Source organism: Python bivittatus, unplaced genomic scaffold (genome assembly GCF_059951505.1).
Source record: "Python bivittatus isolate LINGU-HERP-01145 unplaced genomic scaffold, Pbiv_v1 ctg000980_np1212, whole genome shotgun sequence".
Lineage (NCBI taxonomy): Eukaryota > Metazoa > Chordata > Lepidosauria > Squamata > Pythonidae > Python > Python bivittatus.
This window is the reverse complement of record NW_028277125.1, coordinates 766892-793253: the sequence shown is the minus strand read 5'-3', so window position 1 is coordinate 793253 and position 26362 is coordinate 766892. Positions and strand designations below refer to the sequence as shown.

Genomic DNA, 26362 nt, shown 5'->3' with positions numbered 1-26362 from the left:
TAAAGCTGTTCTACAGACCCAGAGGGTGACCACGGCGACAAGGGCCCCAACAAGAGTTCAGGCTTTCTAGCTCAAGAGAAAGAACGAGGAGGTAGCCATGGATCCCACTGCCAGAAGGGTCCGTGGCATGGAGGAAATGGGTACCCCTCCTCTCGTTGTGCCAGAACCCAGCTTGGTCCCCAAAGGGGGCAGAGGGGCCAGAGGAGGCTGAGGGTGGCCGGCGAAGGCGACACCCAGAACTCTCCCCAGATCTCTGTCCTGCAGCGCCAGACCAACTCGCACGGGCACGACTACCTGCTGCCTCAGGGCCAGAGGCTCCGTGGCCCTCTTGCTCTGCTCGCGGATCTCCCTTGGCCCAAGAACTAAGTGCTGGCCTGGCCCAGCAGGCTCTCCTGCTCTTGTGAATGGGCTGCTGCCAAGCAGTGTGTTCCAGAGAGCTGCTTGGGGCCTGGCAAAGGTGCCAAGTGTTCTTGCCTTGCTCTGAGCCTGGCAGGGGAGACTTGCCCTGAGCCTGGCAGGGGAGGGCCAGCACTGTTGGCAGAGTGAACAATTCCCAAAGCGTGCCACCATTCACGCCCACTGCTGAGAAGCACTTGAAGACTCACCCCACAGTCGTTGGCCCCATCTCCACACATGCCCACGTAGTAACTGGAAGAGAAGATAGCGCCCACCCCCTTCTGTGAGTCCTGGTGCACCCAGCAGCTCCTCTCCTTTCCACCCGGTTCCCTTTCAGGGGCCCATGGGGCCCCTCACTCACTCGAGCTGCTGGAACTGTTGCACCAGGTGGGCTTTCTGGGCAGGAGACATCCTGGCGAAGACCGTCCCATTCAGGAGCAGCTGCGGGAGAGAGCTGTCAGCTTCACAGGGGGCAGACCCACGGGGAGGACAAGGGGGCAGAGACCAAGCTGGCCGGGCAAGCCCTCCCCCCCCCCCCGGGCCGGGCCTCGCACTCACCTGTGGGAGGAGGTGCCCGAAGTGCTGGCTAAAGACCTCGTAGGAGCTCCCGCTCAGGCAGAAGTGGTAGCCGCGGGGCGGAGAGTCTCCCCCAGGCTCAGCGGCAGCTGCCTGCAAAGGAGGGAGGGGAAATGGGAGGAAGGGGAAGGGGCGCCTCCTGCCTGGCGGGAGAGCGCTCTCCAGCCAGCACACAGCTCAGCACCCCCAGCCTCACGAGGGGAGGGGAAGGGATTCTCCCAGGCTTCCCGGGGGCTCAGCGTCACCTCCTTCCCAACGCCCTTCCCATCACTTTTATTAAGGTTTCCAAAATCCAGAGGAGGGAGGCGGCTGTTCCCGCTTTATGTTTCGTTCCCTCCTTTGGACGCGGGGTCCTCCCTTCAGCAGGTTGCCGGGGCAGACAGTGGTCCAACAGGTGCAACCCCGGGGGAGAAACAGGGTGTGTCACAATTAGGGGTGGAGGAAGAGGGTCGGAAGGCAGCTCTGGCCTGAGATGAAAGGGCACCGTGTGGCACAGACTGGGCCGGAGCAGAAATGCCCCTGGCAAACTGGCATCTCCCAAAGGAGCCAATGCCACGTAAAGGCGCAAGTCCTTCCCACGGCCACATGCCAGGAGGGCTCTTCTCCCCTCTCCCCCTGCCCTCCCTGGGGGAGGTGGCCTCCCCGGTGGAAGAAAGCAAGCTGGCTGCATTCAGCAGGCCGTGCTTCTTCGAGGCCAGGGCCTCTGGCGGTGCCCGCCCCCCCGGCCTTTTTGTTCTTCCCCACCCCAGCCAGGGCAGATCCTGACAGAGCCTGGAGGGCGAGGGGGCAGCCACTGAGAGGTTTGCCCAGCCACACCAGCACCTCTGGCCCCCTTCCACCGGTCCACTCACCTCTGCGCAGCTGCCGCCCCCCAGGGTGACCTCCTCCAGCACTCGCCAGCTGACGGAGGCCGAGGGCTGGCCTGGCTGGGCGCCGGCCTCGGCCAGAATCACCTGGCTGCCCCGGAGGATCATGCCTGCGTTTCTGGCCACAGTAATCGCGGTCTGAAGGTTGTCGCCTGGAAGGAAGTCGAGACGGCGGAGTCACTGACTGATCCTGGAGCTCCGGGAAGTCTGTGCTGGAGACGGGCCCTGCCTCACCCTCGCCCTCATCTTCAGGCAGACGGGCTGGGGAAGCGGGCAAGAAGGGCGCCGCTTTGGTGCCAGATGGCGGCATACCCCCTTTCCTTGCACAGAAGGGGATGCCTCTGCTGTCCCAAAACAAGACTTCTTGTTGTTTTTGCTGCCCCAAAGGGAGGGAGGCACGGGACGAGTGGTGGTGGAGGAGGAAGCCCAACGGGAGGAGAAGTCAGGAGAAGCCTGGGAGAAGCGGCCTGCTCGTGGGGCTTGTTCCAAGGCCCAGCCCGGGCTCCTGCTCCCGATGCGACCCACGTCGGGCACCGCTGATCCACAGACCAGGATGTGGATGCCGGCTGGACCATCTGCTGAACTCTCGTGGAGCGCAGCAAGAGGCTTTCTCAGGTCACCCACCTGTGACCATCACGCTCCGGATGCGGGCCCTGCTGAGCTCCTCCAGGACGGGCCTGGTCTCGCTCTTCAGGCGGTTCTCCATGACCAGGAAGCCCAGGAAGGTCAGGCCGGACTCCACCTCCTCCCTTGGACAGAGGAAAGGGACAGGTGGGCCCTTGAGGAGGAGCAGCCAAGGTGGTCCTTCTTGCCCAGCCACCCAGGAGAGCCGAGGAGGCGCCTGGAGGCAGCAAGGCCCCCTTGCCCGCCTCTTGGCTGGCAGTAGCGCCAGCCCCTGCCACCCAAGCACCAGGTCAAGGGACCCCACCTTGCCATCCGCCGCCCTCGGCTCTCTCTCCTCCTGTCCTCTGCCAGACTGCCTGGCAGCCTCGGGGCTGGTCGTCCTCCAAACAGCCTTCCAGGCGGGAGGTGGGAAACTCTACTCTACCCCAGCACCGTTTGCCAGGCCAGGCGGGGCAGAGCTGCCTTGAGGGCCAGAGAGGCGCCTTGTCTCAGCCCGCATTGGCCATCCCCGGGCAGCCAGCAGGGGCAGCGGTGGCAGCGGCGGTGGGTCCCTCTCCTGCCCCGCCCGCTGGGCCACCAAGCCCCTTACCTGGTCAGAGAGGCAGCCGCCTTTCCTTCCTGCAGGCGTTTGTGTGCCAGGGCAATGACCCGGAAGCCCTGGGAAGTGTAGCCCTGGAGTTCGCTGGCGAAGCAGGGGGGCACTGGGGGAGAGGGAGACAGTCAGGCCCTGGGTGACCTCTCTCCCAGGCAGCTGCTCGTGGAAGAGCTCGCCGGGGGGCTCAGCAAACGAGAAGCCCGCCTTGCAATTGCCCTTGTGAGAAAGGCCGCGTGCCCCTGGGGGCCAGCACCAGCCAAGACCTCCCTTCAGGCACTTGCATAAATTAGGGTCCTACAGAGAAAGCCCCCCAGCTCAGACCTTCCAGAGCTCAGCGCCTCCTCTCCTCTCCTCCCCAGCCGCCAGGCTAGAGCAGGGCCTTCCCTCTGCAGCCCTCGCTGCTGTGCAGCCCAGCCAGGCACGGCGGGCAGAAGGGTGGTTCAGAGCAACGCCAAGCTCTGTTAGCTGAGGGGCCGGGCCACCAGGCCAGGGGTCACCTGTCTCTGGCCTGCAGAAACTGGCCACCATCTCTGGAGCGCCCTTCATGAAGACCTGGCAGTCCCCGGGGAGCTCCTGGGCGACCACAGTCATCCGCTGCAGGGCTGAAGAGAACGGGAACTGCCGCAGGACGGCCATCGCCTCCACGGGCACCTGGGGAGAAAGGCAGGAGCTGAGCCGGCCTCCCAGCCACAGGAGAGAAAAAGGTGTTTCCTGCGCACGTAGCGATGCCCTGCCTGGTCCGCATAACGCAGAAATGGGACTGGGACGTTGACGGGTCAGCGGTCACGGGAACCAGCCCAGCACCTTCTTTAGCATGCCGTGTGAAGCTGGCCAACTAGTGAAGCCAGAATAGGGCTTCCTGGTTCGCACCGAGTCACGGGTCCCAGCGGTTTACACCCCAGCTCCCCGGGTTGTGCTTCCCACTCTGCCCACTGGCAGCAGCCGGAGGTAACACCCATCACCCATCGTGGCTGGGTCCCTGACAGGCTTTGGGCCCCTCTCCACTTGTGGAGGTGGACCCGTGGCCAAAGCCACCCAACTGACAGAGGGGCCAGGATGGGGGGACGATGGCTTGTGTCCCTGCAGCACCAGGAGATGGACCCACCTGGTGGCCGCAGACTCGCCCCCTCCGCAACATCTTAGACCATAAGCAGGACAAGTGCCTTCGGTTGGCCCCAGAGCTGCAGCTCATGCAGGCAGTGGGGCCACCCGTTGCCCCTCGCTTGAAGCAGCTGCTCTGCTGCCAAGTGGGAGCCAATGCCAGTTCAAGGCTTCCCTTTTCGCAGCAAAGGCACTCAACAACTCGGGGACGGGCGGACAGCGTCAGGCCGAGTGGCCACAAGGCTTGGTCCCCGAGCTGAGCCCTGCCAGGGGCCCACCTGCTCCTTACTTGCACGCAAGCCCCCTCTCTCTGGGGTGGGGAATGCCCCCTCTTGCCCCCCAGCCATGTTCCTTTAATGCCTCTGGAAAGTCTCCATCCCTCAGAGCTTCTCTGCAGGAACATTGCCTCAGTGAGTCTGTTGGGCATCTTTTTAAGGAGCGCCATTTCTAATATGGTTTGAATTTGCTTTTTATTTCTAAGAACTGCAGGCAGGATATGTCATTATATGAGAACAGGCATTTCGAAAAGTGATTAAATAAATAGCTAATGTTGCACAGTGGGCAGAGTAAAGGCTAAGAGCAAAGGCCCGAGGAGACCTCAGCCTGGGCATGGCGCGGCCTTGATCAGCCTTCCCCAACGTGGCAGTCTTCAGATGACTCAGACTGCAGGTCCCATCTTCTGGAGGAAGCCCAGCTGGGGAAGGCTGGACTTGCTGGCTGCGCTGCCCCCGTCCAGACTGACCCCCATCTCTCAACTCAATGGAGTTGCTTTAATCTAGGGGTCCAGTTACAGCAGGCCAGGCCTAAAGGAGACCAGCATGTACAGAGCCCTCTCTCGCAAGTCGAGCTGAGCACAGTTCTTAGCAGCAGGACTAAGGGTCAGGCACCGCACCCCTGGGGTGTCCAGATGGTCTCCTGCCCAGGTGGTCTCCTGCTCTGCTCTGATTAGCTTAATAGACAGGATCAGCCAGAGGCTGCTCTCCACGCGCTGAGCTGCAAGTAGGGATCTCAGAGGTTTGATCTTTGCACAAGTAGATGCCGCCTGATTGGCTGTGCACTTTCCCAGCCGATGGGCAGATAATAACCTAGTCATCTGCTGGATCCTGCATTTCCTAAATGCTGTGATGCAGTTGCTGGCTTAAAAAAGAAGCATCAAAATACATTTAAAAGCAGTGCATATAAAAATGCAAACATGTGCAATTTTTTGCTTTAAAAAGTCATGTCTACTAATGCAAATTTGAACAGATTTATAGGCGGACAAATGCCCAAAGGAAGAGAGGAGATTCTCTTCTTTGCTAATTGTGCCTCCTGCTGTTAAGGGCTGGCCAAAGGACTGGCCATTCACCTCCGCAGCTTCAGATCCCGGTCTGACCATCACAGAGTATGCCGGTCCTCCTTCTCTACCAACGGAGTCCACAAATTCCTGTTGTTTTAAACAGAAGGAAAAGTTATTTTGTATGGGCTCTATGTTTGTTTAAAAGGTGGACAAGATTACCCAAAATTTTAAAGAGGAGCTGGAGAGCTTCAAGAAACACACTGTTCTGATAAAGTCAAACTGCTGAAAAGAAATCAGCACCGGGGGGGGGGGGGGCACATCATGACATCACCAACATGCAAATAATGCAATGATGTGATTCATATCATTTGAGTGATGACACTGTGACCCACGTGGCATCATTTAGGCTTGTTTCAGATGCCTCCCTCTGGGTCTTGAACTAATGGTGAAACAAATTGTTTGGTGACGTGCCAGGACATAGTGAAGAGACAAGGTTGCCGGCCTGCTGCCCCAAGAGGGGGACTGAAGTGGGTGAAATGGAATCTGTTTGGGGGTGAGTTTGGCTGGAGGGAGAGCAGGAAAGATTGCACACCAAGGACTTAATCAGGCAAGAAGCCTGCAGATCGGGCCAAGTGGGGCATCTCTCCCCTCTTACTTCACACGCCCACACTTCATACAGGTTCCACATCAGGGGACACCTACGGCACCGATCCCAGATGTAGGCTAATTCTAAAAGAACAACATGGAGCTTCACCCAGTGAGTTGCCTCAAACATCTTGAGGTCCAGCGGATCTCCCTGAATCTCCCCATCCAGGACCATCAAGGAATGGCAGCTGGCCATGGCGGCATACGCTGGGCTCCAGGGCATCATCCGGCCAGAAGAGAAGCAATGGACCTCCTGGAAGCTGAGTTTGAGACAGCAAGTCACACACTTTTGCACAGGCAAGCTTGGGTGCCCCACAGAGGCAGGAAACCAACCACCCCAGATGAAGGCATATTTAGTTGCCTTGAGTTTTGAGCCTCCAGGTCTTCCCAGAAATTATGCATCAGCTCCTGTTGTTCTTCCACAAGACCTGTGGACCCCTGTGCCTTGCAAAGTAGGGTTGTGCCCCCACTCTGAGATGGATAACCTTGGGTGGGCAACCTATTTGCTTGGAGCCAACTAGGAGGCAAGGAGATCTTGTGAGCATCTGATGGGACACAGCAAAAACCCTTCTGGTTTCAGCAAAGTGAGGGGGTTTTGGAACCTTCCTGGAGCTCCTGGGGAAGAGGGAAAAGATCCACCTTCTGTGGGGATGGAGATTTTATTCTGGGGTTTCATCCGACTGAATTTCTGAAATGCAGGATAGATGCCCTCAACTCAAGCTTGACTTCATGGACATCTCTGTCCAGATTTTGGACAGTAACACTGAAGTTGTTTGCCATTGCCTTCTTCTGGGACGATTGTGGACTCTCCAGTCTAGTCTCAGCAGGTGGCAGCCCAGCCACCCATTCAAGTGCTAACCAGGGCCAACCCTGCTTAGCTTCCAAGTCAGGCAAGATTAGTCAGGTGTTGCCATCTGCTGAGACTCTGGATTTCCCATATGCTTCAATGAGTAGCAGGATCAGGACCTTTAGTTACCCAGGTTTCCAACATCTGCTAGGCAAGATGATTGCAATATGTTCTACTTCTCAGATATAGCCGTTAGTTGAAAACACAGTGAGAGATTAGAGACAGGTGGCTGGAAGTCAAAAAAGGCAGGAAAGCAGGAAGACGGTACCTCTTTCCTTCAGCCAAAACAACTCCCCAGAGATCCAGGCCATCTTCAGTTAGCGTGCCAGTCTGCCAGTGGGTCCACCAGGTGCCAGAGTCGAGGCAAGAACAAAACAACAGGCACAGTCAGGAAGCAGGAAGATGCGAGAAGGACCTGCCAAGTCCTCCCAGATGCAATCTTGCACTCGTGAGCTTTCTTTGGGGTTCAGGGTAATTGTGCCACAAATCCGATCTTTGCACCTCATGGATAAGGTTAACAAGTTTCTGAAACATGCACTAGTATGTGATTATAATTGCCAAGTCAGGATGGGTAGTAGTCTGTAGGGAGCCCCAGAGATTACCTTGGAGAAGGCATCCAGTAGCCATTAGCACCACAGGGGCAGAAGAAGCATGGGTTAAGCCCAGGGGGTGGGAAAGCATAAGAAGGAAACTCAGACTGGCTCCCCCGCCCCCTGCCCAACTCCCTGGGGCAGGAAAAGGGAGGAAGGGCAAACGCGGGCAGACTTGCAAGGTTCTGTTACTGGAGCCTGTCTCAATGAAGTATGGCTCTAGTCTTCCGGTGGAGTCAGTTTCCTGGCCTGCCTACCTTGTGGGGCTGACAGGTCTTAGGGCTGGCTGGGACGGGAACTGCACTTCAGCCTACCTGGAGGACAGCACTGATCTAAACGTTCTAGTCCAGAATCACCCCCCCAGGAACTCACTGGGACCCCCTGTTTATCATATATTTCCTATGGCCTACCCCAGCTCAGCAAACTCCAAACAGTTCGCATAAAATCATAAAACATAATTCCCTATAACAATGTTAAAACTTAAACAGTTAACAGTTTTTTTTAAAGGGCTTCAGAAATTCCTTAAGCCTTAAATGGCAGAAGAGTCCTTAACTCTTCATGGGGTACAGACAGAGCCGGTGGACAATCTGGGGGTCCTCCTGGACTCTCTGCTCCTGCTCTAGGAGCAGTTGGCAGCTGTGGCCTGGGGGCCTTTGCACAGATTTCTCTTGTGCACCAATTATGCTCTGCTCACCATCGAACACACCTCAGTTCCTTCCCCATTGGATTACCGCAATGCACTCTACATGGGGCTGCTCCTGAAGGGCGCTCAGAGACTGGGGCAGAACTGGGGCAGAACGTGGCAGTTCACACAGTCCTGAGTACTTCATAGTTTGCCACGCAACGCCACAGCTGCGCTTCTGGATGCTGTCCAAGGTGCTGGTTACCACCTATAAAGCTATTCATGGCATGGGGTCAGGTTGCCTGTGGGACCACCTGTCTCCAAGGGTCTCTGCCTGGTCCACCAGATGCGACAGGGTGGGCACACGCCAGATCCCCTCTCTTAAACGGTGCCATCTTGTGAGACTAAAGAGGTGAGCCTTCCCTGTCACAGTGCCTGCCCTACAGAACGGCCTCCCCCTGGAGATTTGGATGGCCCGGACCCTCTTGGCCTTCCGGAAGATTGTTAAAATGTGGCTTTCCTCCCAAGGGTCAGGGCCGGGATGCTGGGGAACCCAACACGTGTGTGTGTTTTGTGTTATGGAGCTGTTTTGTGGTGCCTTGGGCTTTTGCGTCTTTTTCGTGCTGTAACCTTTAATGGTTTGGGGGGTTATATTGGGTTGGGTGTATTGCTCGCTGAGTTATACACTTAAGATGGGCAGCTGTATGCATTTAATAAATAAATAAATATCCTCCGGGATGCCATGACTGTTGTTCTGAAGGGGGGGGGGACAACAAAAAGGCCTGCTTCCAAGCTCCTACCCCCCCCCCCACACAAAAGGGACGGATCCAAAGCATCTTTTCCTGAGTAGCTGCCCAAGGCAGGCAGTCTTCAAGGGCAGCCCCAAGCAAAAGGCATTGCGGCCATGTCACCTTGAGGGGATGGTGGCATGAGTTGCCATCATTAAAAACTCCTGCTCCAAAAAGAGTCCCAATTGGCCCACCCACCAAAGCTGGTCTCTTTGCTGACCAAGCAGGAGTCCTGAATCTTGGCAATGGGCTCCACCCCAAACCATCATGAAAGCCAGAAAGGAGCCAGATGGTTTTTGAACAAACAGGAAGGCCACCTTACTGGGATCCAGTCCCTCAAAGCCTTTGGTCATTGGGTGAAGACCAGACCAGCCTAGAGGGAGATACTGATGAAAGACTTCCTCCAGCAGCTGCACAGAGATGGTGAATTCGTGTCACCCCCCAAAGGATGAGCCAAGGCCTTGATTGCTCCTCCCCTTTACCGGTGGCTGAAACACCCCACTCAGGAAGAAGTGAAACCACTGTAACATGGTGCCATCTCTCCTCAACTTTGTGGGTGGCCCACAAATGTACCTTGGCTGATGCTGAATGCCACTGAGTGGTCTAATAAGACCATTAGACCACTCAGTCCATCCATCCAAGTCCCTATGCAGATCATCTACCAGACCAACTGAGGTAGGTTCCATCCCAGGCTCAGGACTGAACCCCAAATGAAAGCACTCCAAATACTTCGCATCTAGGATTCTTTGCACTGACTGTCACCTTTCCCAAAACCTTCCATACAAATGAAAAACCGGATACCAGGAGAATTGTCCAACACAAGAGATGGCTTCTTCAGGACGGTCTGCAGCACTACCTCCTTCAGGACAGGTGGCCTCACCCCCTCTCTCAAAGAGGGATTTAATGACTTTTCAAATCCAGCTACATACCCATCTCACACACACACACATACACACACACGCAAACAGGCCAAATGACCCCAGGGCACAAGGATCCAAACTGCAGGTGAAGGAATGTGCGCCTCAGAAAACTCTGTCTGTTTCCTCAGAGTCCACAAGCTGAAATGAATCCCAGATGATGTCACTACACCTCCTCAGATTCTGCCTTTGTGGGACTGCATATGAGCAATTGGGTCAGCAAAATGACTTGTAAACACATCCCAGCACATCATCCTACTTGTCCTTTCCTAAACAGTTACCAGTGTCCTTAGACAGGGCCACTGGATGACAAAGAGTCTTCCCCACCCCATAGTTTTCTATCCCTCCTACCACTAAGCCAAGGACTTGAAGAGCTTTGACTCGCAGCCTTCAAAGCAACCCAACAACACTCGTCAACAACTGTATTTATCTACCAACATCCTCAAGCTGAAATTCTTGGCTCCCTTGGGAGAGAAAGCACTCACCTTGTCGAAGCAGATGAGGTTCAGCTGGCCACATACATTAATCCTCTGGGGGCTGATGCAAAAAATCCCTTTTTTCTTCAACCTCTTCTGGGCGTAGATGATCCCTGTGGTCAGTGCAGCAGGCAGAGCGGGAGGAACTGCGATCGTGATGACATCCAGGGCTTTCTTCACCACTTCTCCTGCCTCTTGCTAGTGGACATGTGGAAGGAAGGATGGTGGCAGTCAGCAAGAGCAGATAGAGAACCCATGCCTAGATGGAAAGGCTGTACGTCAAAGAATATGGGTGCTCAACCAGCTTGCATCTTCATGCTAGGAAAATTCAGAGAAGATTCTTTGAAAGCCATCAACCAAGGAACATCAAGGAGGCAACCAGCTGCCTTCCAGATGTTTTGAACTTTAACTCACATCAGCCCCAGCCAGCATGGCCAGTCATTATGGGAGCGGTCACAGCTGTTTGCCCCAGGAAACCAAATCCGATGGACCCAGTCAACGTCACCCTTCTCATACTGGAATCATGATTGATTGACTGATTGACTGATTGACTGATTGACTGATTGATTGAGTGGGCGGGGGTGCCTTCGATTCAGTCTTGATTCCTGGTGACTGCCTGGACCAGTCCCTGCAGTTTTCTTGGCACGATTGTGGAAGTGGTTTGCCGCTGCCTTCTTCTCCCCACCCCACCCTGAGTTGAGAGAATGAGTGGCCCAGGGTCACCCAGCTGGCTTTGTGCCTAAGCAGGACTAGAACTCACGGTCTCCCAGTTTCTAGCCTCGTGCCTTAACCTCTACCCCAGACTGGCTCTGGCACGATAAAACAACAGTAATCTCATGGATTCATATATCACTCCATCCAAGGCTTGTTTTCTTGTGAAGAAATGCCAGAAAAAAATAATTTCCCATGGAGAAAATTGCTACAAAGGTATGGGAGAATGAGGGAAAAGAGAGCAAGATTCTGCTGATTCAATCTTTTTCAATAATAATAATAATAATTATTATTATTATTATTTCTGCCTTCTTGTGGAACACAACTCTGGGTGGCAATAACAATAATAAAATCAATAACAAAAATAATAAAATAAAAACCAAGTGAAACCAGGTGCCTAAGCCAACAACTACACCCATTCATCTATACAGTCCCGCAGGCTTCAAGTTTACTGTCCCAAGGCTTGGGGAAAAGGCAGTTTTTATGGCTTTCCGGAAGATTAAGAGGGTGGGGGCCTACCGGATCTCAAGGGAAAAGGTGCTCCATCGGGCAGGGGCTGCTATGGAAAAGGCACACTTCCTAGGCTCCACGAGACAGCAACATTTAAGGGAAGGGACCTGGAGTGTGCCCACTCTTTCTGACCTGGCAGATAGATCTTCGCTTTAATCTAGATCAGTGTTCCTCAACCTTAGCAACTTTAAGATGTGTGGACTTCAGCTCCCAGAATTCCCCAGCCAGGATGCATGGCTGCCTGGGTGGCTGCCTGGGGAATTCTGGGAGCTGAAGTCCACACATCTTAAAAGTTCCAAAGTTGAGGAACACTGATCTAGATCCTTCTAGACTAAAGCTGTGACAACTGCAGCAGTTATAGACTCTGAACTGTTGCATGGAACATGGATTTGTAGAGCCCCCAGCAGGACTGATGGAGCAAGGAAGGGGCTCCCCTCTTTGCCCTGCAGAAGCCCCTGGGCAGACTCTGCCATTCCCCAGTTGCTCACCCCGTTGATTACAAAGACACAGACAGCGTAGATCATTCCAATGCCAGCAACCGCCACGAGACACAAGAGAAACTGCATGGCATCTCTGTAGAGCCGGAAGTTCATAGGCTTGGGATACAGGATGGACCTCACCAGGTCTCCCTTGGCTGTGCTGAAACCTGAGATGGTGAAGAAGAGAGAGGAACAGCAACCGTTAGATATATCCTGAGGGTGGGAGGAGATGGAAGACCGTTTGGCTTGCAGGTTTATAGTTCAGTTCACACAGAGCCTGGAGTAGAGACAAGGTGGAGGAAGAGGAAGGCAGCGCATCAGAGACCAGGCTGAAGGACAGAGACTTTTGCTCCTACCTGGATCAGGGTAAGCGTGAATGGGAAGGTGCTTTCTGCAGGTGAACAGGGGGACCTGTTGAGCCACAGCGACCTCATGTGCTTGAGGAACCTTTGAAACATCCTGAGCCGCCAGAGAGTCACTTCATCCCTGGCTGAAAGCCACATCAGAAGAGATCTGGGGGTGGACACCGGATGGCCAAAGGGATGCCAGAATCAGGTGGTTTGGATGAAAAGAGCAAAGAGGGGGGCGCTTCCAAGATCTCAAGGAGTCCAGGCATTGAGGGGGGAGGAGGTTGCTGTCCCCCTTACACCGTCTAGCTTACACCTTCCACTACATGCAACACAACCTGCCTGTTCACCCACCAGTCCGCAGCACAACAGCCCTCGCTGGCCCGCTGTCCTCTCCCCTGGCCTGGATGACGTCCGTCCCGCAGAAAAGAAGGTGCCTCTTGCTGTCCTCGGGTGAGCTGAGATGCCATGGCTGGGTGCTCTTGCTATCGCAGGGCAAGCTGGTCTTTGTGATGGGAACACTCTCCCCTGGAGGAGAACACAGTACAGGAAAGGGAGTCCATCCCTGCCCCCTGCCCCCAGGCACCCCCACGGGTGCAGAGAGAGACCGGTTAAGGCTTAGCAGCTGGTTCGCGTGCGCCCATGTCTTCCTTTAATGGAAGCTGGGTTCTCGGTTGCCCTAATCTTGACCCACACTTGTGGGCTGAAAATAGGAAAGCAGAATTCTGCAGTGATGCGTCTCCCTCCATTGCAGCTTTACAGAAAGGGTGGCACGCGCTCCTGAGGCAGCCCCGCTGAGCGGAGGCAACGTTGGCCAAAGGCACCACCCGGCTGAGAGCCAAGTTCTCCTCCTGAAGGAAGCAGCTGGGCCTGCCGCTGCTGTCCTGTTCCACACCCCATCTCTCACAACCCAAACTGGGTGACTTCTGTTGCTGTGGGGAGCTTACAGACCCTCTGGAACCTGAGACCAGAGGTCCTCTCCTCTCCTGGCTCCGCCAGCCCCCCGGACAGAGGCTGTCCTGGAGAGGGCCACTCAGCGCTGCCCTGCGCTCTTCTGGCTCGGCTGGCAGGAGACGTTTCCTTCGTTCAGGGTGGCAAGCAGGCCAGGATCCAGGGTCCACTTTCCTTGGCCTGCACTTGGCGGTTGTTGCTTTTCCTGCTCTGCCCCCTCTTTCTATACAATGTGCCCACTTTGCTGAATTGTATTGATTTATTGTGATTTTGTGTTGCAGGTTGTCCTTGACTTACAGTGGCAATTGGGACCAGAATTTCTGTCACTAAGCGATGCGGTCGTAAAGGGCGACCGCATTGCTTAGTGATGGAAATCCCTGCAATCCCGGTTGCCATTGTTAACTGAATCCTACAGTTGTTAGGTGAGGCAACTTCCTACCAATTCCCACAATCAAAGTCGGTGGGGAAGCTGGCAGGAAGCCACAAGTCTCAGGCCTGCAGGCCGGTGAGCGGCTGCTGCCAGGTGGGGGAGGGAGCGAGGGAGTGTATGGGTGTCTGGGGGAGGGTCAGGTAGGGTGCACGAGGGTGCAAGGAGGTGTGTGAGAGGTGTGGCGCAGGTCAGGAAGGGTGCATGAGGGTGCATGAGAGGCACAGCATGGATCGGGAAGGTTGCACGAGGGTGCAAGGGAGTCCACAAGAGGCATGGTGCAGACTGGGGAGGGTCAGGGAGGTGCGAGGAGGTGCGCAAGAGGCATGGCGCAGGTCAGGGGGAATCAGGGAGGGCGTGTGAGAGGCGCTGCATAGGTCAGGGAGGGTGCGCGGGGGTGCAAGGGAAGTGTCATGCGGGTTGTGGAACGTGCAGGGGGTGCAAGGGGGTGCATGAGGGTGCAAAGGAGGCATGGCAAAGGTTGGGGAGGATACGTGAGTGGCTGGCGCAACGTGAGTGCAGAGGGGCTGGGGGAAGGTGCACAGGTGGGGAGACTTACCCCAGCGACTTCCGACCTTCCCTGCCAGCTTCCCCATCGACTTTCTGGGAAAGCTGACAAGGAAGGTTGCAAATGGCGATCATGTGATCCCGGGGCACTTGGCAACTGGTCATAAATGCAAATGGGTTGCCAAGCACCCAGATCGTGATCACGTGACCATGGAGGTGCTGGGATGGCTAGAAGTCTGAGGACCTGTCATAACCACCATTAGTTCAGTGCCGTTGTAACTTGGAACAGTTCCTGACCAAATGGTCATAGGTCGAGGACTACCTGTATTAACAATATGAATGGCATATTTTTATTCATATGGATCCCCTATAATACTTTGTACATGGATATGACAAAAACAAAGAAAATAAAGGACACAATCATGTTCTTCATAATTTCCAATATTGCAATATCAAAGCCAACTTATTTTGCAGACTCAGAATGTTCCCAGAAACCGCTCAGGTTTCATTGGACTTCCTCACCAGAAGGATTCCCTTTCTGCATCTCTCTGCATTTCATGTCCGCAGATGTCCCCTTTCCAGACGGAGCACTCCACCCCACTAAAGCAGGCTTACAAAGCAAATCTCCCCCCCCCCCCGCTTCACTCTGACCAGACGTGCTGGACATAGCTGCCAGGAGGGGAGCTGTAGTGCCCTCCACTGACCCAGACCCACCCCCCATTGGGGAAGCTGCTTCAGCGCTTTACGCTACCACTTTGGGGCAAGCAGTTGTAAAGACCATCAAACCAGCACTGCTTACCCGTTAACATGCCTTCATTCACAACGCACTGCCCACTGACCAGGATGGCATCGCAGGACAACAGACTTTTGCCCTCGTCCAGGATCAGGGTGTCTCCAGGCACCAAATGGCGTGACTCTATCTCCTGGATGCCTGCCAGAAAAGGGAGGGTCTTTGCAGAGCAGCCTCTGCACGGTCACTCCAAAGGCTGCAGTCTCTGCGTTGCAGATCCTCAGTTCTCTCTGAGCTAAGCCCAGGAACCCCGTGCCTCCTTTGCCTGACTCTGCACAAGCCATTCACAGTCCCAGTCTAGGTGGGCAGCTTGGCGCCAGCCTTTGCATCGCTGCTCCTCACGCAGAGATGGGGTGCCCTGAGGCTGCTGCCTCTTCCAGGCAGGCCCGCCGCCCATGGGAATCTAGCAAGAGTTGGTTCCTCCCCAGCGCTCCCCTCGTTGCTCTCTCTCATCCCTGGCAGAGACACTGGCAAAATGAGCAGGATGATGGAGTCCTCTTGGGCACTGGACTTACCTGTCTGCTTCCTGCACACCTTGACCAGGACACTATTATGGGATTCCACCAGCTGGTGCAACTTCACTGATTGCTGTGTTGGAAGGAAAGGGAGAATCAGATCAGGAAAGAATGGGGACAGGGGGACGTGCCAACCAGTGGGCAGATGGGTAAGACCTCTGCCAGCCTGCTGGAAAGGTTCCAGCAGCTAAGGTGTAATGGTCTATGGGAATATCCTTGAGAGAGAGGAGGAAGAAGAGCTGCACCCAGGGCGATGGTCAGATAAGAGACATTTCAGCCCACAGAAGGAATGGGGCGTGGGAAGCGTCTCAGAAGGGAGCCTCTCTACTTCTCTGGAAAATAAAGGCAAGGGAGGAGAGATGTGCTTTCGGACTGGCAAGATTCTGTTATTATAATCTTACAATGAAGGTAGTGTTAGTACTCATAGTATTGGTTTCCTGTCTGGACTACCCCGATGGGTTGGTATCAGGTGACTGGAGATGGCATGCCAGCCACAATCCCTTTCTTGGCAGTTTTCCAGAATGAAGTCAAGAACGAAGACCAGGGTTGCTCTGAGGGCTCCAGCGGAGTGCAGGTGAAGGGTCTGAAGGCTCCTGTGTATTGTCATTGCCCTCAGCCATGTTCAGTCTCATCCGAGCTGCCTGGCAGCACACCAGGGGAGTTCTTACTAAGAACTGCCCAGGCTTCAAGGTGAGGTTGGGGCTCTTTGTTTTAAGCCACCATTTGGTTATCTATCTTTTTAATCAACCAGACTCTTGATGGTTTATGGAAATTAAGAGCATCAAGAAAACCAAAGGCCGTCAAAATCCACAGGAAAGAGACACACAGAACCATCAAACCTCAAAGCAGAATAGAACCAATCAGTCCTGCTGTCCTGTCACCTCCCACAGGCCACCCAGAGAAACACAGAATCCAGAAGTTTCTGGAAGGCTAAAACGTGAAACTCAAGATTGTTTCTAAAGGAGGGCTGCTCAGGAGCCCGTGAACCTCCACTCTACTTCATACTTTGCAGAAATGAAGGTCAGCATCAGTTTTCCTTGGGAGGAGAAACAGTGACACTTTGTTATTGCCACGGGTGATCTCGAACTTGACCCAAACCCTCATGCCTGATCAAGTTCACATCGGTCAGCCTTATCAGGTAGACCAGACAGGAAACACGGCCAGATGAGCTAATTCTACTTTATTGTAAGGTTACATTAACAGAATCTTGCAAGTCTGAAGGTACAACACTCCCGCCATCTCCTTTATCCCCAAGAAATTGCCCCGCCCACTATCCAGCTGTGGGCTATGCTGTCTCTTATCTGACTAGTCCCTAGGCAGTGTCTCTGGGCCCAGTCTCCTAAGGCCATTCCCACATACCATTACATCGTCTTGTCTTCTTCCAGGTTCACTCGTGCTACTTCATCTTCTAGAATTCCTTGGTAAACCAAGGGGCTATCCAGGATCTGTCCTTTAGAGCAATTTTGTTGCATCCGGGTCACCTCCTGTTCCCAGTGGGCAATCAGGAACTGCCCCCAAGATTCCTGGCACCCGGCAGAATTCATCCAGATCCATGAAGCATCTGGGTGGCAGTCCATCTCTTTGGCAGCCATTCTTTTAATGGCGCCATTCCACCACCCTCTCTATAAATCTGAGTTCCTGTGGGCCTGGGCAAATCCTGGGCAGCAGCATCACGACAGGTCATTCAGGGAAGATGAGGCAGAACATCCTGGGCAGCGACTGAGGAATGAACTCATCAGCTCCTGATCAACGCCTAAGGCTGACAGTGGGAAGAGAAGACCTTTTGGTGACCAGGGAGGGACAGGTAGGGTGCTCACCTTTCTGAGATCATATACAGTGAGTGAAACGGAAAGGAGGGACATGATGATTATGGCTACGGAGTACTCAATGTAACCCTCTGCAAACCACAGGCAGACACTGAAGAGTTGGAAGATGTAAAATGGGTGGAGCACCTGTGAAAGAAAAGAAGGCATCAGGTGGTTAGGGAGGCACCTGTAGCTTCCCGGGCACACACTTCCTGTCTTGACCGTGCTGAGGCACTCCCAAGAGGGCTGGGCACAGCTCCACCCCAGACACCATGGAGGCTCCCTTCCCCCCCGATGCCAGGGCTGAGCAGGCCAACCACGGCTTCCTTCTTTTAGGAAGCCCTGAGACCCCCTAGGACAGGAGTCTGGGGTGGAGAAGACCCCTTGCATGTCCTTATGCAGACCTCAGGGATTTTTTCTGGGCAGGAGCACCCAACACGCCTCACAGTCCTTCTACACAAGAATCCACCTGCCTATAGCTCAGCGAGCAAACCTTCTCAGGCCAGCACTGAGCAGCACATCAGAAAAGCTACCAAGGTTACGTCCAAATAATGTTTAAAGGTTAGATCCCCATGATTTCTTCATGAACATTTAGGTTTTAATGCATTACAAGACATTTTGATTACTTCATTATTTAAACAATTGAGATCCCCCAAGTGTATCTTCACTGGAGAAGAGACAAGCCCTATTCTTTTTAAACTACAGGTTCTTCTTCCATATTATTATTTCTGATTATGATTGGTTAACATAATTTTTAAATCACTTTGTATGTTAGAATCCTTATTAAAATACATTCTAAAAAATAGAAACTGTAACACCCAGGAGGGAGTCAATGGCTAGAAAGGCTGTATCAGTGGTGGACCTGATACAGCAGGCCAGACATTTGCACATTTTAAATGGAGCGCAATTCTTGATCCCTTGCCTAGCTAAAGACAGACAGCACCACGTTGAACCTGCACCATGCCAAGGAAGCTATGCGGCCCTCAGACGGCCCCACAAGCATGGCTGAACACAGGGGCTGCTCCCCGCTCCATGCTCCCAGCGGCACCAAGAAAAGCCACAAGGCCCTGTAGGAAAGGATTAATTTGGAATCTCCTGAGGCCTTTTTGCAAGCAGAATTTTAATTAACATTGAATGACTTGACTAGGTTCAGAAAATCTTCATAGGAATTGCCCAGCAGCTGCAGAAACAGGAATTGCTGATCCAGAAAAGACAGGATGTTCTGTCGAGAACTGGGTGGATAAATCCTTTGTTGACTGAACTGCTAATCTGGCTCCCAGAAAACAGCAGGATACTTACCTTTGCTGCGATTATACCAGGGATCCTCTGCATGGGTACATGGGTGGGTTTGCATCTATGCAGACCAGTTACCCAGAATGGAACGTTCTCTGGCTAAGCTGCATTGGTAGGAGCCCCCAGACCACCGCTGCCTACAGAGCATCAGCCCACCGAAATCCTCTCAGTTCCTCTGTGTCAAAAGGCCCTTGGCAGTGAGCAGAAACCCTTGCAGGAAGGTGAGACATCAGTGCAGAGATAACCCAAGCCAGATCAGGGAAGACTGGTCAATCCGCAGGGCTGAAAATTCACTGGCCCTGATGCTGAGGGTGACTGCCACCAGAAGAGTCACATCCATATTAAGAACTGCAGGATTAATGAGCCGTTGTCTCAAAGAGGGAACGCTACCAAAGGATACCCTGAGATGTCAGGGACCTAATGGTCTGGAACGGTTGTGCAGACTAGATCTGAACTTTTTAACAGTTGGGAGCAGGAGCATAGTTCGTGGAGACAGCGGTCAAATAAACCTTTAGAGATGAACTAGAAGATATCTGTGCTTGACAAAAACTGCAGGGTGCAATCTATAAAAGCAACAAAAGTGGGGGGGAAAGCTTGTGGTGGGAACATTTCAGAAGGCTTTCCATTTGGAGTTATAGGAGGTCTCCAGTACTTGCTGTACCAAAAAGGAAGCTGGTGAGGAGGACGAAGTGTCCAGGCTGTTGCCAGGTGAACGGTGGACAAACCAAGACAGGAGATTGTCTCAAAGGGGGAATCAGCTGAGATTGTTTCTGCTGTCTGAAGATGGTCCACAAAGCACAGTTGCACAGAGCCACCACGGAATGACTAAGATGCACGAGGACAAAGAAATATCAGAGCATTTCAATCTTCTAGGACACGCCACCACGGATCTCAAATCTCAATATAACCAACTTGGAAAAAAGAAAAATTGCAGGACTATCAAGAGAGAGATTGCTGAACTCACAGACATCAAAAGATTTCAGGCAATCTTAGAAGGACTCAACAAACACAATGGGCTTTTAGCACACTACAATTGCTAACTGATCAGGCTTGCTTGTTTGCTTGATTTATAAAGCCAGCCGTCTCACTACAGTGACACTGGGTGGTGGGCAAAGATTAAAACCACCATCCCAATATGTCTTTTAATAAAATTGGTTAGTCTGAAAAAGTGCTCCCAGACTCCTGTTTTTTGGCTGCTATTAGACTAACACAGCTGTCCACCTACAACGTGAGCCAGCATAGTAATCGCCAAGGTTTCTGGAAGCTGAAATCGACAAATCTAGAAGCTGCCAAGGTTGGGAAATGCTGTGCTCAGCTGTCTGTATAAGACACAAGGTGTCAAAAAATTCACATTATACATTTGGTGGCCTCTCCGCCACTTGAGAGAAACTGCTATCAGGAGTGGAAGGAATTTTCAAGGAATAACGAAGTTCTTTAAATCGCTGAGGTCTAGAATCAATGGTGACACCACTGCTCTTTTTTTAGTACCATGAAGTATCAAAATGAGATGCCTTGAAGATGGCAAGTCTCTGTTCGTTGCTGAACTGACCCTTGTAGACGAGGTCTTTGGTCTGCCCTGGCGTTAGTGGGAAAGAGAATGGAATGGCATGCCAGATTCCAGCGGGGCAGAGAGTCAAACTCTGCACCACCATGTTGCTGAGCAATAAAAGAGTCCAGCAACCAGAAGTAACCTGTTTCTAGGCATGATAGAAAAAAAGAAAATTGGATACCAAGAAAGCCTGTAAACCTTCTCAGCCTTGCATGTCACAGGTATTTTCTAAAAGCACAGATAGGTTCCAGAAGCCTGTGCCAGCAAGGCTTCCACCCATCCGTGTTGGAACACATCCAGAAGCACGTGCCAGCAAGCGACAACAGCAGCAGGTTGATTGCATCTGCAAGGTCCGTAGTAGAATGGCCATCAGGTTGAACTGCCAATCTACTCGGCAGCATCGTGCAACTTTTAACCAGCTTTCATTCAGAATAAACCCTCACCATTGAACCAGGCATCATTAGTGCACAATTGGAAACTAGAAGGAAAGCTGCTTGTGTCAGCATCATGCCTCAGTTTAGAAGACCTAACAAGAATGTTTGGCCTTTGGGAAGTTGTCCAACCAGAGATGCCACCTAAATGCTGGCACTGAGCCATGTACCTGGTAGCACAAAATGTAAAACTCAGACAAGATCTTCCGTCTTCCAAAGGAGTCTAAAGAGCTGCAATATCTCTACCCAAAGCGCTCTGAGAGCCTTCTGCCCTGCAGGCATTTGGAATAAGTGGTTTAGAAGGAAATTGTGACTTCTTGCAGCCAACATTCTCTCTGAGGCTAGAAATCAGGCCAATGAATGCAGGGATATATGATGACCCCTCAGTGGGACAGACCTGAAGATCAGAACGGGTGCATCGGTTCCTGATAGTTCCTGCTATCCTGAAGAGTATCCTTTCTTGCCTTCCTGGGGGGCACAAGGTTGCCTTCCCCCCAAAGCTGCACAGTTCTCTGTGCAGCTCAGCATCCCAGCAGCTCCCTTTGTTCTGGGGAGACTCGTGCGGAAGAACTCACTTTGACCGCCACTCTTGCCTTCAAGCTGAGCTTGATCTTCATTTAGCCTCAGAACAAAACCACAGTGCAGGTATGTGTTCCCCTGAGCACCATTCCTGGAGCGGTGTTGTTTTTGACCTTCCCCTCCTCACAATACATACAATAGCTGCCTTCATGCAGCATGCTTAAGCTGGCTACTGAATTAACCCTTTTTCTGGTCTGTAGAATAAATGAATCAAACGGGAACGGTTCGTACAACAGGCAAAGTCACAAACAACAGCTGGCGCTAAACAACGGTCAGCAAACAACAGGTTTAGTATGTTATGCAAAAATATCAACTTGGTCTTTATCTGACTTAGTTAAGGACGTTGAATAAACACAGCCTTTCTTGTCTTACTGACTTACGCGCTGTGGGAAAGCCACTTCTGCAAAAGCACAAGATGATTTAATCCTGGAAACCCATCCCATTTCATTTCCTACAGACAGATCTAATATCACGCACACAACTGAGGTTTTCGAATAAACTGCAGCTTTTTGAAGGAGAAATGAAAAGGAGGATGACGGATGGGAGGTGAGCGAGGCTGGACTTGGGCCCACCGTCCACTGCACAGCAGGGCACCCAGAGCAGCCCTGGAGGTTTCCCAAAGTCCCAGGCTGCCTATGTGGGTGGATGACCACCATCCATATTGTTAGCAAGCTTCCACTGTTTTCCCCCCCTCCCACCCCAGATGTCACATTTGCACTAGATGCCAGTCTTCCCCGCTGCCCTTTGCATGGTGATGAAAGGGAAGCCGAAGACCCACAGCCTCTGCCTTGATCCACAGACTATGCCAGAGAAGCTGATCCGTAGAAAAGAAAGTACCTCTTTGACAAGCAACTTCCAGATAGGTGTGACTTCAATGTCGATGGCGTTGGGACCGCAGATTTCTCTCCTGTGAATATGGAAGTGAGAGATGACCCCAGTATCCCCCTTCAGGGCCAACACCTGACCAAGTCCTCTGCTTCCATCCCCAGAACGGGTTCTGGCCATCTTTTGCTCCTGTAGGACTTCCCACTCCAGACCCAAAGAGGCCAAGAGGGACAGAATTCAGGGCCACAGAAATGGGCGAACAAACAGGAAGGCCAGCCTTCCTGCCTGCAGACGCTCCTCTGCTATAGAGCAGGGACAGACCTCTCTCTCCTTTGCCCTTCTTTCTTTGGGGTGCTTCTCCTTGCAGGGTCCCAGAGTTTACCTCAATTCCCCCCAAAGACCCCTCTAGAAGCTAAATGTTGTGGTGGCCAAGACTGTTGTTCTTTGCTGAGCACATCCATACACACTAGGTGTGTGCACACTATTTCATGAATGTTGCTGTCAAGATTTTGTCTTTTAAGTGGTAGAAGGCATCACATATGGTTCAATATGTCTTTAGCCAAGGAAATAATCACTCCATTGTTTGTGTTTTGGCAGATGGAGAAATGTTATTTCAGAGCAAGCCAATACAGCAGAGCTTCTGGAAGGTGGACGGGAAGTCCGTGATTTCTGTCCTTGGTAGAAAGTGTGCAGGTCTCTTTTTTCCAGCTCCAAGAAATACAAAAGATGGATCATGGAATCCTTGGGTGGAAAGGGACCTTGAAGGTCTTCTAATCCAAACCCCCTGTCCAGGGCAGAAATCCCCAGACCATGACTGTCCAACTTTGGCTAGAAAGCCTTCAATGATGGATTACCTCCTTGGCTAAGGGAGCTATTTAACAGGGATGTGGCATTCAGAAGTCTCCAAGGTCCCACTGGATCTCCAGTGGGGATCAAAACACTTATGCTAAAGCCAATGCTGAGTTAGTGGTCTGCAGGTGGCCTGAGTGGCCACTTCACAGAGCCACAGTGATTCTCTTGCTCTGGGGGCAGAAGACCCCTGAGTTTTCCTAATACACCTTCCTAATGCATGTGCTGTCAGACATGCAGTAGCCTTTCTCTCCTGAAACAAAGTCTGTCCTTAGAAGACAGAAGATGTGGAAGATATCATCAGGTCCTTCCCAAATTAGAACCTCCCCCCCGCCCTGCCTTTGAGAGCAAGAAGTTACCCCATACCTTTATTTAGCTACCTGTGTTTTTATATCCCAGCTCCCACCCAAAATGCTGTCCAAGGCACTATCAGCAAGTTACACCTCAGATTACAATACTGCAATGAGAACCTTCAGATTAAAACACATCAACACCAAATAAATAAATTGGGGAAGCACCCTGGGATGCTGCTACAAAGCAGCAGAGGCCTGCAGAACCCAAGCCAAGTGGCTTGCCACTGGGAGTGGGGGAAGGGGCCCTTTGTCTGGGCCTGGGAAGGGTACTTGCCTGGGTGGTGGGGAGATGCTGATGGGGCATGCTGGCCAGAAATGGCCACACAACCTTCAACCTCTCAACCAGACAAGAAACCCGCCAGTGTTCCCATAATGTGCTATGGACAAACAGGTAACCCATCTTGTGGCTGAAGGTGACCTGGTGGACCCCACATACAAAGACATTCCCACCATGTTGAGCCACAAATGACCCACACACACAAGCATAATTTTTGCCCAATCAAATGTGCTGGCCCTGCTCAGAGAGAATACCTGAGCTCTTGCTCTGGAGTTGTCAGCCCTGTTCCAAACTTGGTATGGATCTCCACGCAGCTGTAGCTGTCCTCAAGGACTCTGAAACAGAAGAGGGCCCAGCATGGTACACAAGTGAGATTGGCTTCCTTTTGGTTGCACCTCCCTCACCAGCAGCAGAAACAGGACTCACCCAACTTTCCGAAACTCTTGAGCAGAAAAGTCCCAGGCGTACCGGATTTTCTGCACCTGGATGGATCGCACCTGCAGAGCCAAGCAAGGACAGCAGGCATGGTAAGGGGAAAGGGCTCACCGCTATTCCCCAGACCTGGATGGGGGGAATCATGGCAAGCTTTAGTGAACAAGCTGGGTGAGGGGGACAGCACTGGAGAGCTTGAGGTGGGGGAAGAAAAAAAATAATACAAGGAGCAACTGCGCAAGGAAACCGATGGGCTGGAGATGGACCATAGAGAAAAAGAAGGAGCTTCTTCAGAATCCATATTGTTCACCAGTGGAATTTGCTGCCACAGGTTGTAGGGACGACCACCGGCTGGGTCAGCTTCATACAAATGTACGAAGGGGGGTGATTCCTGAATGCCAGTTATGGGGTGGGTCCAAAGTGGGGCAGGCCATGGACTCCTTGACTGGCGTGTGGCACCCAGTTGAGCCCCTGCTGGGACTAGAAGGATTTTGAGTCCGATCCAGTCCCCAGGCTGTTCCTCTAAAGCAAGCCGGTCACCTTGGCTGAGGCCCATGGCTGGACTTGGGCATCTGCAGAACTGTCCTGGCCTCAATTTCCATGAGTGTGGCTCTTGTGGGCAGAGGAGGGAGAGAGGCAGGACTGGAATCTCTCTTTTGCCACAGCAACAGATGGTCCAGCATGAAGCAAAGGGGCCTCCAAACCCCACACCAACCCTGGGGGTCCACAGAGAGGGCAGGTCAGGAACAGGTGTTGAGGGGCTCCAGTGCTAGCCCAGGCACCTCCCTTCCTGCCCATTCTCCATGGGCATACGCAGCTTTGTTGGCAGAGAGGGGCATGCACCGGCTGCCCTCCCCCAATGGGGGAGTTGGCGGAGAGCTTCTGCACCCAGCTGCCCTTCTTGCAGACGAGCCCTGGCCTTGCCAAGGGCAGACAAAATGGGGTGGGGGTGGGAAGGCTGCTTCCAGGCCAGTTATGAGGGGAGCGGAGAAAAACGTCCCCTCTCTCCAATAGAGATGGGGAGACCGCAGACCCCCAGGGTCGCTAAACACTCAGCAGCACCAGGCCCTGCAAAGGGAGGGAGGGGAAGCCCCTGAAAGCTTCCTGCAGGAGCCACGCAGACACCAGGAACAGCATCCTGGTGAAGCCACAGCATCACCCTGAGAGGCAAGGCAGGGGTTTCCAGCCAGTGGCAACCTTCCTCAACCTGGCACCCCACCAATGTGTGGACTACAGCTGCACCCCCCCAACCAGCATGGCTGTGGATTATGGGAACTGGGGGCTTCTAAAGAGTGCATTTGGTGAATTTCTGCACTGCTGTGCCAGCAGGAGATGTGCCCTGATTTCACCTCCATGCAGCTCAGAAGCCAGGAAGCTGGCCAAGGGCCCCCTACCCTTCGCCACGGGCCTTGTAAGAGGAGCAAACGCTTGGCTCTGGGCCAGCTGTAGCCTTTTCTGTTGTGCCTGAAGGGCAGGATCTTCCTCTTCCAGGACCACCAGCAGCCAGGTGACTCAAGCAGCTCTCCAGACGTAGGTGGATGGGCTGAGTGGTGAGGGAAGCCAGCGGTCCCTGCACCCCGTTATCCCTTCCTTCCGCCCTTCTTGAAGGCTTCTAGAGCAACACAAAATTGCGGGATTCTGGTTTACCTTGAACTCTGGTTTCACAATGATCCTGTTCAGGAGCGACCCTTCATCATCCATGTCAAGATAGCTGGGACTCAACTGGGCAGACAGAGGGATCCAGGTCACCTTTTTCTGGGTGAAAATCTGAAATTCATCCTGAGGAAAGAGCAGACGTTGTGGAGGAAGAGAAGCAGAGCCCTGGGCCCTCCTGCTGAGCACAGCCCACGTCCTTTTCCGAAAGCCACGTGGAGGCGCCCAGGCCACCCTGCCACATCCACCAGCAAGCCTGCTTGGAGATGGTCCCAGGGTCAGCCTTGCAGGCCAGCAGCCAGCCATCCTCCTGCCCTCCTGAGCATCTTCTTCTCAGGAGCCCCTTCAGGTCAGCACTGACGTCGGCCTAGGATTTTAATTCAAGGCTGCTATGAAACCTTCCCCACCTGTGTTAATGAACAGAATATCACAGCACTCCATTCACTTCTGATGGTTTGGAAACTCAGCTGTCTGAAAGGCTGCTTGTCTTTGGGGGGACCCATTTCCTCTGGAGGCCCTGCATGGGGTCTGTGCTGACCAACACACCATTGCTCAGAGAAGGGCGTGGGGAGGCTGAATCAAGAACATAGGAGGTTCCGGATTAAAGGAAAGACACACCCAGTCTCTGAAGCCCAAATGATTTCTTGGGAATGTAAAACTGTAACTCCTTCCTCCATTTTTCTCTCTTACCTCGCCCTCCTTTGCAGCTTAGACTGGCTGAGTTTAGAGTTTCAGCCCCTTCGCCCCATGGGTGTGACAT

The 26362-nt window shown here is 53.1% G+C and overlaps 1 protein-coding gene across 3 annotated transcripts in view; it reads right to left on the bottom strand.

Annotated features, from left to right (window-relative positions):
- The window catches only part of ATP13A4 (ATPase 13A4), a 43145-nt gene that overhangs the window by 10550 nt on the left and 6233 nt on the right, over nt 1-26362 (bottom strand). For 2 of the 3 annotated variants that reach the window (XM_088131858.1, XM_088131857.1), the window contains exons 3-22: nt 25597-25728; nt 23944-24014; nt 23772-23852; nt 22051-22120; nt 17374-17508; nt 15557-15629; nt 15051-15182; nt 12721-12894; nt 12029-12186; nt 10329-10517; nt 7195-7256; nt 6189-6339; nt 5504-5581; nt 3555-3708; nt 3052-3163; nt 2463-2587; nt 1824-1990; nt 955-1065; nt 758-837; nt 606-648 (exon numbers count right to left, since the gene is read on the bottom strand). In XM_088131858.1, coding sequence (XP_087987984.1) covers nt 606-648; nt 758-837; nt 955-1065; nt 1824-1990; nt 2463-2587; nt 3052-3163; nt 3555-3708; nt 5504-5581; nt 6189-6339; nt 7195-7256; nt 10329-10517; nt 12029-12186; nt 12721-12894; nt 15051-15182; nt 15557-15629; nt 17374-17508; nt 22051-22120; nt 23772-23852; nt 23944-24014; nt 25597-25728 — 2298 coding nt within the window. Of the gene's footprint in view, nt 1-605; nt 649-757; nt 838-954; nt 1066-1823; nt 1991-2462; nt 2588-3051; nt 3164-3554; nt 3709-5503; nt 5582-6188; nt 6340-7194; nt 7257-10328; nt 10518-12028; nt 12187-12720; nt 12895-15050; nt 15183-15556; nt 15630-17373; nt 17509-22050; nt 22121-23771; nt 23853-23943; nt 24015-25596; nt 25729-26009; nt 26176-26362 lie in introns of all 3 variants that reach the window. The other variant, XM_088131859.1, reaches the window with a different exon arrangement.